Below are 20,893 nucleotides of genomic sequence, written 5' to 3'. Positions count from 1 at the left end.
TAATATCTCACGAGTGCTGGTATGGCCAGCGATACTTGCGTGCCCAAGGGATGTGATAGGGCAACCCTTCAGTGTCCTCCGATATCAGGGGGCGCTCTCAGTGGGGGCGTGGATATAACCCAGACGAGCAGCGGTGGCTAGGATGTCAGGCAGATATAGCATCAAAGTGCTCCTGGCGTTCTCACCTTTTAAGCGCTACTTCCGGGTGCAGTCTGATGTCAGCCGCTCCCACGTGACCCTACTGCCCATCACATGACCGGTCAGCTAAGCCGTTCTCAAGAGGGAGGAGCAGAATAGGGTGCCGATATTAATGAATGGATAAAACAAATAATTTCCTCCATATCTTATGATTATATATGTTCCAAATCAGTATCTTATCGTCAGTTTGGTGTATTTCTTTATATTTTATAGCAGGCATATAGGTACAGCCCACTGAGCACCCCAAACTCCATGGATACCTATGTTATGCTGTAAATAGTCACGATTATATATGTGGGAAAAAATATTCCCTACATATTGATGTGATGGGGGACTTGTTGGGGCAACCTGTTAGTATATCAATATGTAGATCCCAGGCTAATGGATTGTTGATAAATTACAATGAGGGCGACTGGCTAGACTCTAGCCGCTAGAGCATTATGAGGATCTAGTTGGAGGGGTTCACCTCCCAGCCAACCTTCGTTGGACTATATACAATGTCCATGATAAATTGATCCCCGATTCAAGGATAAAGGCGGCCCCTTATAGAAAATATGCAAACTCAATGCATTCATTTAGTCCAGCAGGTGCAACGGTATTAAGCCTAAAAATCCATCTGGACTCTTTGTTTTGATAGTTTGTCTATATCTCCACCCCTCTTGGACATTTTGAGTACTTCAAATCATAGAAAAATGAATAGCCTTGGTGGACCCTGCATGACTGGCCCATATGTGACTAGAGATGGGTTTATCCAGTCTGTTCTGGATGTCCCCAAAGTGTTCAAGGATTTTTTTTTTTTTAAATCCTTTTTGTTTTCCCTATATATTTGAGTTCGCAGTCGCAGTGAGCCAAATAGATAATTCCAGAGGTGTTACAGTTTGCAAAGCTGCGGGTATAAAATACCTGGTCTTCTGAATTGTTAGTAAAGGTTTTGCCTGGAACTATAAAAGTGCAAGCCTTGCATTTACCGCACTTAAACGTGACAACCATGTGCTTATTTCTGGAGATTCTAGGTGGCTGTGGACTAGTGTATCACCTATACTGCGTCCACGTCTAAGTAATAGCCGGGTTCTCAGATAGTACTGCAGTTAAATCGGGGTCAGTTTTGATCAGCGACCAGTAGGGCCAGTACTAGGGATATCGCCCCCATCCAAGGCCTAAAATACGTCTGCCTACCTTCCTGCAAGCATTAGGCATTGGAATAGCAACTTCACATTAGGTTTTGATTTTCTTTTCGATTATTTTTTCTTTTCTATGATTATAAGGGCGTATTGGCTTTTAACATTATATTATTAAAGGTTATGTTTTAGAAAAGTGGTGCTTCTGTGAATCCTATTTAAATGACCACATTCTACTACAATCCCCTGAACATGGTTATGTTCAATCTGTGAGTTTGTGTTATTAGTTTAAGCAGACCGATTGTCTATTGTTGTGACTTAGATGAAGATCAGATCACATTTTATGACCAATTTGTGCAGAAATCCATATCATTCCAAAGGGTTCACATACTTTTTCTTGCAATTGTATACCCATTTTTGAGAGATTAGACAGAGACTAGACTTCAGGAATCACATCCTAGCTCAATGTAGAAAGTGAGGTGGAAAGATCTCTAAGATCTTTCCAGATATTTCTGCTTGGTAATAGGTCGTAAAATAAACCTTTTTTTAGTTCTCTCCTCAAGCCTATGAAATGTGTGGTTACCATGTGGCCATTCAAGTAACATTATTAATGTTGATCTGTCCTCTCCCAAAGCTGAATGTTTTTACCATTAGGTCACCAGCCTCCCACTCATGCCTGTGGTTTTAACCATGTACGATCACAGTGCCTCACGGAAACAAAGTAGGAAACAGAGTGTAACCAGACCAATCCTGAACAATAACAAATGCTTAATGATACAGGACATTTTACATCCTGGCTGCAGATGTGCAATGCACAGCGGTTTACCTGCATACTGCAACTTTACAAAAACTTGAGCCGGAATATAAACAAAGTCAAAGTCCAGTGCACAAAAAATATAAAAATATATACACATCCTGTTCTTTAACCCCTTTGGGACACCTTAAGGACCAGGCCTTTTTGCAAATCTGACCAGTGTCACTTTAAGTGGTGATAACTTTAAAACGCTTTGACTTATCCAGGAAATTCTGAGATTGTTTTTTCGTCACATATTGTACTTCATGACACTGGTAAAATGAAGTCAAAAATATTCATTTTTTTTAAATAAAAAAAAATACCAAATTTAGCAAATATTTGTAAAAAAGAATTGCAAATTTCCAAGTTTCAATTTCTCTACTTCTATAATACATAGTAATACCTCCAAAAATGGTTATTACTTTACACTCCCCATATGTCTACTTCATTTTTGGATCATTTTGGAAATGATATTTTATTTTTTGGGGATGCTACAAGGCTTAGAAGTTTAGAAGCAAATCTTGAAATTTTTCAGAAATTTTCAAAAACCCAATTTTTAGGGACCAGTTCAGGTCTGAAGTCACTTTGCGAGGCTTAAATAATAGAAACCACCCAAAAATGTAGAAAATACACCCCTCAAGGTATTCAAAACTGATATTACAAACTTCGTTAACCCTTTAGGTGTTCCACAAGAGTTAATGGCAAATGGAGATAAAATTTCATAATTGACCTTTTTTCCCCCACTAACAAAGCAAGGGGTAACAGCCAAACAAGACTATCTTTATTGCCCTGACTGACGTTTACAGAAACACCCCATATGTGGCCGTAAACTACTGTACGGCCACACAGTAGGGCGTAGAGGGAAAGGTGCGCCATATGGTTTTTGGAAGGCAGATTTTGCTGGACTGGATTATTTACACCATGTCCCCTGATGCACCCCTAGAGTAGAAACTCCAGAAAAGTGACCCCATCTAAGAAACTACACCCCTCATGGTATTCAAAACTGATTTTACCAACTTTGTTAACCCTTCAGGTGTTGCACAACAGTTATTGGCAAATGGGGATGAAATTTGAGAATTTCATTTTTTTTGCCAAATTTTACATTTTAACCCATTTTTTCCACTAACAAAGCAAGGGTTAACAGCCAAACAAGACTGTATCTTTATTGCCCTGACTCTGCGGTTTACAGAAACAGCCCATATGTGGTCGTACACTACTGTACAGCCACACGGCGGGGCGTAGAGGGAAAGGAGCGCTGTGTGGTTTTAGGAGGGCTGATTTTTATGGACCGGTTTATTTACACCATGTCCTGTATCAACCCCCCTGGAGTAGAAACTCCCTAAAAGTGACCCCATTTTGGAAACTACGGGATAAGGTGGCGGTTTTGTTGGGACTATTTTTAGAGTACATATGATTTTTGGTTGCTCTATATTACATTTTTGTGAGGCAAGGTTACCAAAAATTTAAATTCTGAAATTTCATCTCCATTTGCCATTAACTGTTGAGGAACACCCAAATGGTTAATAAAGTTTGTAAAATCAGTTTTGAATACCTTGAGGGGTGTAGTTTCTTAGATGGAGTCACTTGTAGGGAATTTTTACTCTAGGGGTGCATCAGGGGGGCTTCAAAAGGGACATGGTGTCAATAAAAAAGGCCATCAAAACCGGCCTTCCAGAAACCATGTCGGTCCTTTCTTTTTGCGCCCTGCCTTTTAGTGATACAGAAGTTTACGACCACAAATGTGGCGTTTCTGTAAACTGCAGTATCAGGGTAATAAATATAAAGTTTTGTTTCGTTGTTAACCCCTGCTTTGTTAACGGAAAAAACGGATTGAAATGGAAATTTTTTGTTTTTGGACAGTGTTAATCTGGGGGGTTAGGTCATGGGGTATTTTTATAAAGGAGATTATTACCGACGCGGAGATACCTAACTTGTATACTTTTTTAAAATTATTTTTGTTTTTACAATTTTTTTTGGTGTCTCAAATCTGAGAACCATAGTTTTTTTATCAGATGTCAAGTGGCTAAATTGGGATATAAATTTAGTACTCCATGGAAATGTGGTACTCCCTGAAGTAATAATGCAGAGGCCCGGATGATCGAGGCACTTGTCACATTGAGTAGTGGTGTCCTTCCATATCCCTCTCCTGTGACACACTCTGCACTTTTTTGGGTTCGTCCCTTCTTTCCAGTATGGGGGACCACACCTGGAAAGTTCCCGGGGTACTCCGGCCTGCTCTTTCCCGGTCCGAAAAGATCAGGGCCTTGAGGACTGCCTCATAGAACTGAAGGAATGTCCCTGTGTTGCCAGCGCTCCGGGACAGCACAAAAGAGTTGTATATGGCAACCTGCACCAAGTAGACCGCAACTTTTTTGTACCATGCCCGGGTTTTGCGCATGGCGTTATATGGCTTGAGGACTTGATCAGAGAGATCAACTCCTCCCATATACCGATTGTAGTCGACGATACAATCGTGCTTGAAGACCGTTGCCGCGGTACCTCGCACAGGGACAGGGGTGATGTACTGTCCACAATTCATGGTAACTGCAAGGACATCCCTCTTGTCCTTATATCTGACCAGCAACAAGTTTCCAGTGGTAAGGGCACGGGTCTCACCCCTGGGGATAGGTACCTGGAGGGGGTGGGCAGGGAGGCCGCGTTGATTTTTCCGCACGGTCCCACAATCTGACGTGGATCTGGCGGCGAGGGACTGGAACAAGGGGATACTAGTATAAAAGTTATCCACGTAAAGGTGGTAACCCTTATCTAGAAGTGGGTGCATAAGGTCCCACACAAGTTTCCCGCTAACACCCAGAGTGGGGGGACATTCTGGGGGTTGAATACGGGACTCTCGCCCCTTGTACACACGAAACTTGTAAGTGTACCCTGAGGTACTCTCACAAAGTTTGTACAGCTTCAAGCCATACCTCGCCTGCTTTGAGGGAACATACTGGCGGAAAATGATTCTCCCCTTGAACGCAATGAGAGACTCATCAACCGGTACATAGGCCTGTACAAATTTGGCCCCAAAGTGATCGATGACCGGTCGTATCTTATACAGACGGTCATAGGCAGGATCTCCTCAGGGGGGACATGCTGCATTATCTGAATAATGCAGGCATTTCCGGATGGCCTCAAACCGGGAGCGCGTCATGGCGTACTGTAAAGTGGGGTCTGGTAGAGGACGACCCCACTCCAGAAATGCCTAACACTAGGTTTCTTGACTAGGCCCATATGCAGCACGAGGCCCCAAAATGTCCTCATCTCGGCTGCACTGACCGGCGTCCAGCCACCGGGCCTAGCCAAAAAAGTGGCCAGGGTGTTAAGCAACGAACTGTTGGGCGTACAGGTTCGTCTGCTCCACCATTAGATTTACCAATTGGTCACTGAAAAAATGACAAAAAAAGTCATTCAGTGAAGCCCACAGTGGAAATCTGGATTCCTGGTTGACCTTCAAAATCAGGAATCACGGGCTCAAATCGCTCTGAGGTACACCAGACAAGTTCACCGGCAGGGGGCTCCGGTGGATTTAACTGGTGGGCCGGAAAACTAGTACAAGCCCCAGAGCTGCTCGTACTAGGGTGGGCCACAGGGTCCCTAACATTGCGGTCCCCTTGCTCCGCCGCCTTTGGGGGCTCATCATCATCGCTAGATGATGAGGAGGACGCGGATGACAACAGGAAAGTGGGGTCATCCTCGTTCTCACTGAGACTCTCCGACTCGCAGGCAAGCTGGGCGTATGCCTCCTCGGCCGAGAACATCCGGCGGGCCATAGGGGAGTGTGCGTTTGCGTGTGTGCGTGCGTGTAAATCTTTATTTGGTGTGCGTGGGGGCACGGGTGTTCGCGTACTTTATCCCTAAAACTAACAGAAAAAAAAAAAAGACCAAAAAAAAAAAAAAAAAAAAAAAAAAAAAAAGGGCCAAAAAATGTGAAAAAAGGTTTAAAAAATAATTCAAAACCGCTGATCAACCGTCCGAAGTTGATCAGCGGTGGGGTGTGCGATGGCCGGACGCTAAGAGTGCGGGCCACAGTCAGCGTACGCACACAAAATAAAATGAAAAATGTAAAGAACTGCATGCGCTCCCAAAAAAATTGTGGGGGGGGGGTCAAGCAGCAGCACCCCTGGGGGGTCTAGGGTCACAGCTGTGGACCCCAGACACCCTACTTAGGGTGATGCAATAAAACTTTTTTGCCCAACCTTTCCCTATACTTTCCCTAACTACCTGCTTATCAGATGGGGGGTGCTGGGGCACAGATGGGGTGATGCTGGCTCAGATCCCACCAACGTGCAGGCAGCGCTCCTCTCTCCTCGGGCTCCGGACACAAAAGGAGGAGGAGAGGAGTGCTGGCAACATTTGAATCTCCCGCCGGCCCGTCCACGTACCAATCAGAGGCGATCCTGAGAGGTGATGTCACCTCTCAGGATCGCAGGATGGTGATTGGTGGGGTTAAAATCACACCACCGATCACCATCCTGTTCCGGGTTATCAGGTCCTCAGAGACCCGAAAAATCCGGAAACGCTGAAAACCACAGGTCTGAATTGACCTGCGGTTTTCTGCGATCGCCGACAGGGGGGGTCACCGCACCCCCCTGCGCATCTAGTTAAGGTGCCTGCTCAATGATTTGAGCAGGCACCAGGTTCCGATCACCGCCCGCCGGTGATCGGAACTATACATGACGTACCGGTACGTCATGTGTCCTTAAGTACCAGGACAAAATGCCGTACCGGTACATCATGTGTCCTTAAGAGGTTAATGTTGAAAACAGCAAATTGAGACTGGATCAAAAGAACTTCTTAATAAGTGGTTAATGAGCTGCCTCCAAAACATGACTATAATGGATGTGTTCACAAATTCAGGATTTGATGAGGACTTCTGTGTGGATCTTCAAATCCACTGGCATCCAACATTCAATGTATGTGAATGGGGAATTCCTAGCCATTCACATGTAGCAGAAAAACCTGCACAGAATAATGACAACACTGTGGACACAACGGATATGTGAATGTGGAAAGCACACAAAGACTTCCATGTGCTCTCTGCATTCATATGTCCAATCTGCAAACGATAGAACGTAACGCGGACGGTATCCGTACTTTGCGGAACTGCATTTTATGGACTGCAATATACACACAGTCAAGTAATTGTACCCCAAGATCTACTGTCACATCCATAATGCGTGAGGCAAGTGTTACTTGGAGAACCCACCTTAAAGTGGTTCTCCAGTAATAAAAATAAATAAATAAATAAAATATTAATTTATAATAAATATATTCCTAAATAAATTTCCTTAGTTATAATGGCTCGTTTTGTCTGGGGAGTAATCAAGAGAAAATGGCTGCCGTCCAATTAGTACACACAAAACCTGTCCTAATCACACAGCCGGACAAGTTATTTTACAACACTGAGCTAAAAGAGGTGCTTCATCCTTATGACCCTGAATACAGCTGATAAGAACTTCAGCTGAACCTCTGAAGGAATGGAGTTCATGAGGAGACATGAAGTACAGAGAGGACGGATCATATTTAACTGTATTCAGGACCATAATCCCTGACAAGCTCTTCAGCTCAGTGTTGTGCAGTAACTTGTGCTGCTATGTGATTAGGACAGGTTCTGTTCGTACTAATAGGACGGCGGAAATTTTATTTCCCCTGATGATTGGTCCCCAGAAAAAACAATCCATTGTAACTAATGAGAAGTATTTGGGAATATATTTAAAATAAAAGTAATGTTTAAGTATTTTCATTAACTTAATTTCTGGAGAACCTCTTTAAGCTAGTTATTAGTGTTGAGTGAACCTGAACTGTAAAGTTCGGGTCCGTACCGAGCTTTGCGAGTTCGGGTGCCTGGACCCAAACCCCAACTTTGCTGGAAAAAATTTGGGTTCCAGTTTGGTGTTCGGGCATTTAATAAAGCTTTTGAAAGGCTGCAGGGCAGCCATTCAACAAGCTTTTAAGCTGTGGGCACTTAGAAGCCATCACAGCCATGCCTAGTAATGGCATTGCTGTGATTGGCTAATGCATCATGTGACCCAGCCTCTATACAAGCTGGATCAGTGTAGCACTGCCCATCAGCTCTGAGTAATGCAGGGACAGGAAGCAGGCAGCTGAAGCGAGGGAGAGTGTTAGGAATCTGGCCATTTGTTTTGTGGGTGACCTATAAAGATTTTTTTGTGGGTGCAATGCACCATCTTTGTACCCCTGACACAGAAATATAATAATTAATCTGGCTGTTAATTCTGTGGGTGACCTATAGTGATTTTTTGTGAGTGCAATGCACCATTTTTGTACCAGTGACAGGGAAATTAATAGTTAATTTGACTTAGTTCGGCCGGTGACATATACCCATTTTTGGTGTGAGAGATACACGTGCACTGCATATGTGACAGGGAGATTAATGTAGTTAATCCATCTGTTAGTTCGGTGGGTGACATATTCCCATTTTTGGTGTGAGGTACACCTGCACTGCATACGTGACACAGAAATTAATATAGTTAATTTGTCTGTTAATTCAGTTGGTGACCTCAAAGAATGAGGAGAGCATCAAATAAGGGACATGGCCCTGGTCGTGGGGCTGCTGGAGCTCCTGTTGCAGGGAGAGGACGTGGTCGATCTGTGCAAGCTACAAGCCCAAATGAAACACCTTCCTCAGGTGCACGTAGGTGACAGGAGGTTCAGCATTATTTTGTAGGCCCGAATAGCGGTGTACGAATGGTGAGGCCAGAACAAGTAGAGGCCGTAGTAGATTGGGTGGCCGACAGTGCCTCCAGTTCCTTCACATAGTCTCCCACCCGGTCCCCTGCTGAAACCGCAGAGTGGGCACCTTCAGCCCATGGGCATCAGTCTTTCACCTCACCCCCTTGCAAATTAGCCAAGCAGTCTGAGCCCCAAGTCATGCAGCAGTCTCTTATTCTTTTTGATGACTCTGCTAGCAGGGTTTCCGTGGGCCATCCACCTAGCCCTGCCCCAGAAGTGGAAGAGATTGAGTGCACCTCTTTCTCCCCCTCTTGAGTGAGACGGTGGCATCTGCCCACCACGCAAACAGAGGGTGTGGCAGCAACACCACCACCTCCACCACCACTATCACCCAGCATGTCCACACTGTCCCATGGAAGCATTCAGCTGTCCCTCCTCCAAACACTGGAGAGAAAGAGGAAGTACTCCCCTACCCACCCACGATCCCTGGCCCTGAATGCCAGCATTTCAAAATTCCTGGCCTTTGAAATGCTGTCATTCTGTCTGGTGGAAACGGAGACTTTTAAAAACCTTATGGCGGTGGCTGTCCCACAGGACAAAATCAGGTGTGCACTGCGCAGCACCATCTGTGGAAAGGTCCACATAACTACCGATATGTAGACCAGTAAGGACAGGCAGTGACATTATATCTCCCTAACTGCAAACTGGGTAAATGCAGTGGCACTGGGCCTGAGGCGGATAGCAGTTTGGCGCATGTCCTACCGCCACCGAAGATTGCAGGACATTTCTCGTTGCCTCCTGCTGCCTCCTCCGCTTCCTCCTCATCCGGTCAGCGTAACACCTTCACCACCAACTTCAGCACAGTCATGGGGAAACGACAGCAGGCTGTTTTGATACTCATCTGTTTGGGGGGGGGGGGGACGGGGGGGGGGGACCCACACTGCGCAGGAGCTTTGGACGGGCATGAAACAACAGACCGATGAGTGGTTGGTGCCGCTGAGCCTTAAGCCTGGCCTGGTGGTGTGCAATAATGGGCGAAATCTCGTAGCAGCTCTGGGGCTAGTCGGTTTGACACACATCCCTTGCCTGGCACATGTGCTGAATTTGGTGGTGCAGATGTTCCTGAAAAATTACCTCGATATGTCAGAGCTGCTGTAGAAAGTGCGGGCCATCTGTGTGTGCTTTCGGCGTTCTCACCCTGCTGCTGCTCGCCTGTCAGCGCTGCAGCGTAACTTCGGCCTTCCAGCTCAGCGCATCCTATGTGACGTACCCACAAGGTGGAAATCCACCTTGCACATGCTGAAGAGACTGCGAGCAGGCGATAGCGGAGTTTCTGCTGCAGCACGCACGGGTGAGTCGCTCTGTGGAACAGCACCACTTCATCACCACCAAGTGGGCCTCCATGCAGGACGTGTGTGCCGTGTTGCGCTGTTTCGAGTACTCCACCAACATGGCGAGTGCCGATGACGCAGTCCTCAGCGTTATTATCCCACTTCTATGTCTCCTTGAAAAACGCCTCGGGCGATGATGGAAGAGGATGTGGCACAGGAGGAAGAAGAGGGATCATTTCCATGGTTATCAGGCCAGTCTTTCACAAGTGGCTCGGAGGGTGGGTTCCTGTACCAACAGAGGTCAGGTACACAACTGTCCAGCCAGGGCACAGTTCTAAAGGATGAGGAGGAGGAACAGTGTTCACAGCAGGGTGGCACCCAAAGCAGCTTATGGGCATCAATGGAGCGTGGCTGGGGGGATACAGAGGACACAGACGATACACCTCCCACAGAGGACAGCTTATTGTTGCCTTTGGGCAGCCTGGCACACGAGCGACTACATGCTGCAGTGTGTGCCCAATCACCGCCGAGTTGCCCACAATCTAACTAGTGCTGATTACTGGATGGCCACCCTGCTGGATCCCCGCTACAAGGACAAGGTGCGGTGCTTAATAATGTCACTGGAGCGTGATCGGAAGATGCGCGAATACAAGCGCATGCTGGTAGACGCGCTGCTGATAGCATTCCCACCTGACAGCAGGGGTTCAGTGGAAGCACAAGGCGAAGGCAGAGGAGATGGAAGATGTCACCCACGCAGCTGGGGCACCGCCAGCAGCTCAGAAGGGAGAGTTAGCATGGCCGAAATGTGAAAAAGCTTTGTCAGCACGCCACAACCAGCACTACCAGCTGATACAGAACGTCTTAGCAGGAGGCAGCATTTCAGCAACATGGTGGAGCAGTATGTGTGCACACGCCTTCACGTACTGACTGATGGGTCTCCAAATTAAGCACATGGCCTGAGCTTGCCCTTTACACCTTTGAGGTGCTGGCCTGCCCTGCGGACAGTGTATTGTCCAAACGTGTGTTTAGCACGTCTGGGGGGTAAGGGGGGGGGGGGTCTAATCACAAACGAGCGCAGCCGCATGTCCACAGCCAATGTCTGTACCTTGTGCTGAGTAGACAAGTATACTGGCCGCACCCAGCTATTGTTATACTCCAGCGCACTCTCTCTTTGCATTCTCTTTTCCATTTCCTAATGTTTTGGGGTCTTCCCAAACTTATAAAAAAAAAAAAAAAAAAAAAAAAAAGTGTTGGCCACCTCCTCCACCGCCGCTTCCACCTACACCGACACGTCCACCGCCTCCTCAACCTTCTACTCCACTTTGACCTCCGCCTCCTAGTTCAAGATTATTTTTAATTTTTTTATTTTCTATGTTATTTTAAGTAATTTCCCTATGCACATTTGTTTGCAGGGCAACTATCCTGCTCTTACCCCCATTTTGCAGCCTTCTATTCCTTACTACGACTATTTTACAGCCAAGTTCAGGTCCCCATTGACTTCAATTGGGTTCGGGTTAGAGTCAAGTTCGGGTCCCGAACCCAAACTCTGACCCGAAGTTCGGCCGAACCCAGCGAATCCGAACATCCACGGGTCCGCTCATCCCTACTAGTTATACATACAATATTCTTCTTTGAGTGACAGTTTATTTAGACAGGTCATCACTTGCACTAAGTAAATGTACTATACAAATCATCTATGATACTAGAAACTGTGTGTTCACAACACATTTAAATAGTGTCACCCTCTTTCTCCTTCCTTTGTAGATTGGTTTTTATGTACGTAACCCTATTCATTTAGGCAGTGCACTGGAATCAAGTTTGTGGTCAAAAATATTAAATAAATCTTCACATTCTACCATTTTAGACCAATGCTTTTTCGTAAACTGGGGATACAAAATGAAATTATACTGCCACCTGTTGGTTAAGGTTGGCATTGCTAGTTTATATTTGTTCATTTCGACGGCCGTATGCTGATCCGTTTTTTTGCGGGTTAGATGTTGTCCCATTCATTTCTATGGGGAACTTTTCTTCCATTGCACAGCTCAGCAAAAAAAAAATTTCACTGACAAGTATAGGACATGTTAAATCAGGACATGGCTCTATTGAAGTCTATGGATCAGCAAAAAAACTGAATGCAATGCGTTATTTTGCAGACATGCTGAACTCTCCGCAAAAAAAAGGATCCGCATTTTTGCAGACAGCATACGGCCGTCTGAATGAGCCCTCAAACGATAATGGTCTGCCATCTGTTGGCTAAAAAGGAGACTTTTGTATTACTTACCAGTAAAGTCTCTTTCTCGCTCTTCCTTGGGGGACACAGGAAACCATGGGTATAGCTCTGCTCCCTAGGAGGCGTGACACTAAGTGAAAGCTGTAAGCCCCTCCTCCATCAGCTATACCCTTCAGCCTGGAGAGAGAGACTACCAGTTGCGTGTCCAAGTAGTGAAAGATAACCACCAACCGGAAAAAAAGAACTGTCAAGCCCCAACGGGGGCAACCAAGCCGGAACCACAACTGTAAACCCAAATGAAGGGTGGGTGCTGTGTCCCCCAAGGAAGAGCGAGAAAGAGACTTTACTGGTAAGTAATACAAAAGTCTCCTTTTCTCGCCCATATTCCTTGGGGGACACAGGAAACCATGGGACGTTCCAGAGCAGTCCCAGAAGGGAGGGACCAGAACAACTAGACCAACACCAGAGGCATCAATCAACTGCCGCCTGCAACACCAGACGGCCTAAAGCAGCGTCAGCCGACGCATGAGTATGCACCCTGTAGAACTTGGTGAAAGTGTGCAAGGAGGACCACGTGGCCGCCTTGCAAATCTGCTCCGTAGAAGCCCGATTCCTCTGAGCCCAGGAAGCTCCGATCGCTCTAGTGGAGTGAGCGGTAACACCAAGGGGCGGAACCTTGCCCTTGGCGAGATAAGCCTCAGTAACAGCCATCTTGACCAAACGGGCGATAGAAACTTTGGACGCCGCCATCCCTCTGTGCGACCCCTCCGGAACCACAAAGAGCGAGTCAGTACGCCTGAAAGAGCTGGTCACCTCCAGGTAAACCTTGAGCGCCCTGACAACGTCCAGGCGATGAAGCTCCCTCTCCCGGGGGTGGGAAGGGGAAGGACACAAAGAGGGGAGAACGATGTCCTCGTTCAGATGAAAGGCGGAGACCACCTTAGGAAGGAAGGAAGGGACCGGACGAAGGACCACCTTGTCCTGGTGGAACACTAGGAAAGGTTCCAGACAGGAGAGTGCAGCCAATTCGGACACCCTCCGAAGAGAGGTGACGGCCACAAGGAAAATAACCTTGCAGGACAGAAGTCGCAAGGAAACCGTCCGCAGAGGCTCGAAAGGAGAAGCCTGGAGCGCTGAGAGAACCAGGTTCAGGTCCCAGGGCGGTACCGGAGGGCGGTACGGGGGAACCGCGTGAGCCACGCCCTGAAGGAAGGTCTTGACAGGACCAAGGGGGGCCAGTGGGCGCTGAAACAAAATGGACAGCGCAGACACCTGACCCTTCAAAGAACTAAGACCCAGACCATGGGCGAGTCCGCTCTGCAGGAAGGACAAAACAGTGGGGAGAAAAAAGCGGAGCGGAGGAATCCCCAGATCGGCACAGAACCCCAAATAGGTCCTCCAGGTCCTATAATAGATCCTAGAAGAGGACGGCTTGCGGGCACGGATCATGGTGCGGACGACGTCCGCAGAAAAACCCCTACGTGTCAAGACGGTGGTCTCAACAACCACGCCGTCAAACGTAGGGACCTTAAACGCGGGTGGAAGATCGGTCCCTGAGAGAGAAGATCTTCCCTGGCGGGCAGCGGCCAGGGCGCGTCTGCCAGGAGCAGCATGAGGTCGGCATACCAAGACCGGCGGGGCCAGTCCGGAGCGACCAGAATCACCGAGACGCCCTCCGCCGCGATCTTCCGAAGGACTTTGGGCAGGAGTGGGATGGGAGGGAATATGTACGGACGCGCGAAGCCTCGCCAAGGACGAACGAGGGCGTCGGCTCCGCAAGCTCCCGGATCCCTGGCCCTGGACAGATAGGCGGGGACCTTGTGATTGAACTTGGAGGCCATGAGGTCCACGTCCGGCATGCCCCAACGAAGGCAAATGGCCTCGAATACCTCCGGGTGAAGAGACCACTCGCCGGGGTCGACAGTGGTGCGACTGAGGAAGTCCGCCGCCCAATTGTCCACCCCTGGAATAAAAATTGCCGATAGAGCCGGGACGTGGGCTTCCGCCCAACGGAGAATGCTGGTGACCTCCCGCATCGCTGCAGCGCTGCGAGTGCCCCCCTGGTGGTTTATGTATGCCACGGCCGTGGCGTTGTCCGATTGCACACGAACTGGATGACCCTTCAGCAGATGGGTCCAGTGTCGCAGAGACAGAAGGGCCGCTCTCAGCTCCAGGACATTGATCGAGAGTTTGGACTCCGATGGAGACCAAATGCCCTGGACGGATCGGGGAGGAAACACGCCTCCCCAGCCCAAGAGACTGGCATCGGTTGTAACCACCAACCAGTTGAGCGGCAGAAAGGACCTGCCCAGAAGAGGGGACTGTAACCACCAGCGGAGAGATGACCGCACCGGAGGCGATAGATGGAAGGGATGATCCAGAGACTGCGGCGATTTGTCCCAGGAGGAGAGGATCGCCCGTTGGAGAGGGCGGGAGTGAAACTGCGCAAATGGGATCGCCTCGAAGCAGGCAACCATCTGACCCAAGACCCGCATGCAGAAGCGGAAGGACGGTCGACGGTGGAGAAGGAGACCCCGAATCGCCCGGCGGAGGGTCAATCGTTTTTCCGAGGGAAGACGTACCTCCGCCGCTCCCGTGTCTAAAAGCATTCCCAGGAAGACCAGTTGTCTGGAGGGGGGAAGGGAGGACTTGGGGAAGTTGATGACCCAACCGAACCTCGCCAGAGTCTCTAGAGTGAGATCCACGCTGGCAACCGCTTGAGAAAGGGACGGAGCCTTGATGAGGATATCGTCCAAGTACGGTAGCAGAAAAACACCCCTGGAACGGAGTAAGGCCAAAACCGGGGCCAGGACCTTGGTGAACACCCGGGGGGCTGTTGCCAGCCCAAAGGGAAGGGCGACAAATTGGAAGTGGAGGTCCCCCACGGCGAATCGGAGGAAGCGATGGTGACACCGGGCTACCGGAACATGGAGGTAGGCATCCTGTATATCGATGGAAGACATGAAGTCTCCCCGCTCCAGGGAAGCCACCGCGGAACGGAGGGACTCCATCCGAAACCGTCGAAGGAGGAGAAAACGGTTGAGCTTTTTGAGGTCCAAAATGGGCCGCACCGAACCTCCCTTCTTGGGAACTACAAAGAGGTTCGAATAGAACCCTTGGAACCTTTCCTCTAGAGGAACGGGGGTAATCACCCCTCTGTCCAGTAAGGCTTGAACAGCCGCAGAGAACGCAGCCGCGCTTTTCGGGTCCCGCGGCGGGCGGGAGCGAAAGAACCGATCTGGAGGGAAGGACGCGAATTCGATTTTGTATCCGGAGGACACAATTTCGAGAGCCCAGGCGTCGGAGACGTGAGCCATCCAGACGTCCCTGAAAAGGAGGAGCCGGCCCCCCACCCGGGTGGGTGGGGGCGCGCCTTCAGGCAGAGGACTGCTTTGCTGCGGGTGTGCGGGCAGCCTGCGGCCTGCGCCAGGAGGGCTGCGCCCGAAAAAACGGCTTCCTACGCTTATCCTGGGGAGGGGCCGAAGCGGCAGCTGCGGGGGGAGCCCCAGAGTTCCTGCTGGAGGACCGAAAACGAGACGCACCGGGGCGTCCGCGGGGGGCGCCCCTGGCTTGGGGTTGAGGAAGATGGGTGCTTTTACCACCCGTGGCCTCCGAAATAAGCTCGTCTAGGCGGACCCCGAAAAGGCGGGAACCCGCAAACGGTAGCCCCGCCAAGGAACGTTTGGAGGCAGCGTCCGCTTTCCAAACCTTCAGCCAGAGCTCCCTCCTGACGGAAACCGCCAGGGCGGAGGAGCGTGCAATAAGGGCTCCCGCATCAAGGGAGGCCTCACAAACAAAATTCCCGGCCCGAATAATAAGCTGGGCCAAGGAACGTAGGTCCTGGATGGGGACGTCCGAGTCCAACTCCTGCTCCAGCTGCGCACCCCAAGCAGAAATTGCTTTACCTGCCCAAGCAGAGGCAAAAACCGGTCTGAGGGCAGAACCGGAGGCAGCAAAAATGCCCTTGGAAAGGGTCTCCATGCGACGGTCCTCCGCTGACTGAAGAGAGGACCCGTCGGGAACAGGGATGGCCGTGTTCTTTGACAAACGGGCCACAGGGGGGTCCACCTTGGGTGGGGACGACCAGGTGGCCACGACATCGGCCGGAAAAGGATAGCAAATGTCCAGCTTCTTGGGGTTGACAAAACGGGCGTCCGGGCGAGCCCAAGCCTTAGACACCACGGAGGAGAAATCAGAGTGGATTGGAAAAACTTTTGAGGCCTGCCTGGGTCTGATAAAGGAGACGCTAGCTGCGTCAGAGCTAGGGGGGTCATCTTGCACCTTAAAGGTGTCACGAATATCAGAGATGAGTTGACCCATCGCTGAGGCTAGTTTGGACGGCAGGGCCGAGTCCATTTCCAAATCTGAAACCGCCAATTCACCTTCAGAGAGCGAATCCTTTGGAGAGGAGAGGCCCGTCTGAGTGCGCACGCGTGGCGGGGAGAGGGAGGCATCCGAGGAGGAGGCTCGCTCTACTCTAAAACGCTTCTGAGAGTGCCTAGCTCGGGAAGGGTCACTAAGGGAGGGTGAACCCGCCGCAGCAGCAGAAGCGATGGACCCGGAGGGCGCGACAGTAAGAGTGGCGTCCTGCGGGGTAGGCGGCCTGTCTATTAGGCGGCCCACGACATGAGTGAGGCTTTCCACGGCCTGGGACAGGGATCTAGCCCAGTCAGGCGGGTCAGAGGAAGCAGGGAGCGACACAGCGGGCGACTGAGGCTGCGGTGGAGCTCGGCATGCAGGACAGTGCGGATCAGACTGCCCCCGGGGAAAGGCTTCCCTACAAGCGGTACAGGCATGGTACCAAGGCTTGGCAGCTGCAGAAGGGTCTGACATGGTGGAAAAAAAGTTGCACTTAAAGTGGGAGACCCCAGGTGAAAAAACGGGGATCACACCCAAGTAACAGTACTGGTGGCACGGAGGGGGTTAACAGTCCTACCAGACCCAGATGATGCAAGCGGCAGACAGCAAGGGCAGCAGACTGAAGGGAGGCTGTGGAGGAGAGGCGGCAGGCACGGAGGTGAATAGCTTCAGGATCGGACGGCAGAGAGAGTTCCACGCAGCACCTGAGATGTGGAGCCCGACGAACCAGGAAGTAGCGGAGCGCATGTAGGAAGCTCCGCCCCCCCCCCTTGCCGCGCTGAAGGAGAAGCAGAGCCGCGCGCGCGCGCGGCAAAATGATTTAACCCCCTAGGTAGATGAAGTGCCGGCCATGAAAAGGTGCCGTTCGCGCCAAGTAAGCGGCCCCTCGCCTGAATGTGACGACTCCTCATACAGCCGTCCCCCTGACTGCCCTGCCGTTGAAGTGGTAATCACCCCCCTAAGAACCACCTTGTCCTGGGTCTGCAACACCAGAACGAAGTCCCCCCCAAATGATGGCCGGTAAAGTTGCCGGCCCCGATATGCCCATGGGGGAGGGGGGGGGGGGTTGATGGACACCACGGAGAGATGTAGCAGCGGTGGGAGGGAGGGAAGGGGAGGCTGGAGCAGCCACTCTCACCATACGCTGTCTTCGCCCTCAATCCATCCAGCAGGGTCGCCCCTTCAGCCACTGGCACCGCAGTGGCAGGAAGCCGGGGGAGGGACTTGGCGTGCGGGCGACCCTTGAGCTGGCGGGACGCAGGGGAGCGAGGCTGCCCTGGTCCACCTTGTCTTCTGTGGGGGAGGCGGCAGTGCGGTATTACCGGCACAGGCGCGACTCAACCCCGGGAGAAAACAGAGGGGTCTAGTGCGCCTCTGTTGTCCCTGTAAGTAGAAAAAAACCGAATTAAAAACAACAAATAACGCAAAAATAAAAAATTATAGGAAAACAACCCTGCCTAAGCAGGGAGTGTCTTGCCTCCTTGGACACTAAGCAAAAACTGGTAGTCTCTCTCTCCAGGCTGAAGGGTATAGCTGATGGAGGAGGGGCTTACAGCTTTCACTTAGTGTCACGCCTCCTAGGGAGCAGAGCTATACCCATGGTTTCCTGTGTCCCCCAAGGAATATGGGCGAGAAATAAACGTTGTTAAATTTCAACCGATGAACATTCATTTTGGCTGAAATCATCTGTTTTCAAACAACTTTAGGCTACTTTCACACTGCCGTTTCTGGGTCCGGTTGTGAGATCCGTTTCAGGGCTCTCACAAGCGGCCCAAATCGGATCAGTTAAGCCCCAATGCATTCTGAATGGTTAAGGATCCGCTCAGAATGCATCAGTTTGCCTCCGTTCCGTCTCCATTCTGCTCTGGAGGCGGACACCAAAACGCTGCTTGCAGCGTTTTGATGTCCGCCTGACGATGCGGAGCCAAACGGATCAGTCCTGACTGACAATGTAAGTCAATGGGGACGGATCCGTTTTCACTGAGACAATATGGTGCAATTGAAAAAAGATCCGTCCCCCATTGACTTTCAATGGTGTTCAGGACGGATCCGTTTTGACTTTGTTCATGATAATGCAAACTGATCCGTTCTGAACGGATACAAGCGTTTGCATTATCGGTGCGGATCTGTCTGTGCAGATACAAGACGGATCCGCACCAAACGCATATGTGAAAGTAGCCTTAGACTAAAATTTATGGAGGCCTTTAGAAAGGCAAGGTGTTGAGGCTATTTGGATCTAAACCATCTGAACAGATATTATTTCCAAGTAGCATCAATAAGACAGACCAAATTTTGAAAGTTGCTTAAAGAAAACTATTCGCTTCCACCACTGCACACAACCGTAATTTGCAAAAAAAATAAAAATAAAAGGGGCAGTATACTCATGTCATCCATGTGCTGTCCACATCCATATGTTTTTTGCACAAATTACAGAACTTGTACTATTCTTGTCCTAGTTATTTCTAGCAAAGAAAACTGTTAAGTGCATGAGGCCTTAACCAAATGAAAATGATGAATAAGAGAAGACTGGGCCAATCAGTTGACACTTGCATTAGGTTTGCTTCCATCAAAATGACGTCAGAAATCACCATTTAATATCAAAGAGTAAAAAGACTTCTTACCTGCAATTCAAACAGTTCCTAAAAAAAAAATTTAAAAAAAATTGTGAGATGTGAAAAAAAAAATACAACAAATTTGTTCATAAGCAGATTTCAGTCATTGTGTTAAGATGGAAGAACCCAGGAGGAACAATACACATCCTATATATGCTATTGGGTGTTCTGCATCTTGCATATCTTCAAGAGCAAGTAGCATGCTACTATTCAGTGGATAAAAACACCCATATAGAATACCTAAAGCACACTGCAAACAAATATGTGCTGCGGAAGCTGACGTGAAACACGTGTCGGGGTGTTCTTTTTGGAGGTGCAGTCATCCGGGTCTGTATTTTACACGTTTCACTTGTACTGATTCTTTTAAGCTTTAGGGGTTGCGCCATATGGTATGATATGGTATGATATTATCGTTATGCACATACATCCCCTTCTTAGTAGTCTCATGTATAATTACAACGGACCCGAATTAGGCACCTTTTTGTGGCTTTTGTTTGTCAGTGCTTTTTCATGTACTTTTTAAATGGATCACGACCGTATAAATGGTTGTGCAAATGCGGACTCATTTATTTCAATGGGGCTGCAAAAGATGCTTCCGCACTTCCGTTCCGCGGCCCTGCAAAAAATATGGAGCATGTCCTATTCTTGTCCGCTGTTGTGGACAATAGGCCTTCTCTATATAGCTCGGGCCATGTGCGGTCTGCAAAATGCAGAACGCACACGGCCGGTATCCGTGTTTTGCGGATCTGCAATTTGCTGACTGCAAAACACTTCGTGTTCGTGTGAATGCTCCCTTATTATGTATTTTATCATCCAATAAAGATAGAAATTGGTATAATTTATACTTGTGTTTGCAGTGTACTTTAGGTATCCTATATAGGTAGTTTGAGTTCTTTTTATGCACTTGAAATTACTTTATTGTTCTGATAGTGACCCCTTTTCTGATAGGTGGGCTGCTGCTATTCAGTGGAATAACCAGAGGGATTAGCTCCACTGAATGAGGTGAATCCTTGTGCAGATCCGCTTCACTTCAAACTACATATTTGCAGCAGGAATCAGAGTGGAAGGGCCTTTTTACATGTGCCAATAGTTAAACGTTCACTGCTAATACTCATTTCCGATCATTGCCTGCGCATTAGCAGTATTGACATACAATGATCACTGCTGAATGGCGGGTGAACAAGTAGTATTACGATTGTTCGTCCCCTTATCGTTTCATTATCGGCAGCCCATGCCCGGGTACACAGTGCTGCTGACAAACAAGGATTTTGGGTGCCAAATGAACGATGCCATTACAGGATAACCGAGTATTTCCTCATTTAACAGGTGACTGGCAGCACATTTGCACAGACCAATTATCTGGAATGAGCATTTCCGAAAATTGGCTGACCATCAGCCCAAGTAAGAGGACCCTACACCTCTGTTTCCTGCAATGCATCTTCAGTAAAATACATGTCAGACCTGCAATATGACTAAGAATATATTCAGGATATCACTGCAGAGAAAACTTACAGCACGTGAACCTCCCAAACTAATGATTAGATACCCTCAGGAAC

At 49.0% G+C, this 20,893-nt stretch overlaps 1 protein-coding gene across 1 annotated transcript in view; it reads right to left on the bottom strand.

The window, feature by feature from the left end:
- The window catches only part of ATP13A3 (ATPase 13A3), a 201,444-nt gene that overhangs the window by 64,606 nt on the left and 115,945 nt on the right, over positions 1-20,893 (bottom strand). Inside the window, exon 17 of the mRNA XM_040428333.1 lies at positions 19,347-19,364. Coding sequence (XP_040284267.1) covers positions 19,347-19,364 — 18 coding nt within the window. The remainder of the gene's footprint in view (positions 1-19,346; positions 19,365-20,893) is intronic.

The sequence above is a fragment of the Bufo bufo genome, chromosome 4 (genome assembly GCF_905171765.1).
Source record: "Bufo bufo chromosome 4, aBufBuf1.1, whole genome shotgun sequence".
Classification (NCBI taxonomy): Eukaryota; Metazoa; Chordata; class Amphibia; order Anura; family Bufonidae; genus Bufo; species Bufo bufo.
The sequence above is the reverse complement of the archived record's forward strand: the minus strand, read 5'-3'. Positions and strand labels throughout refer to the sequence as shown.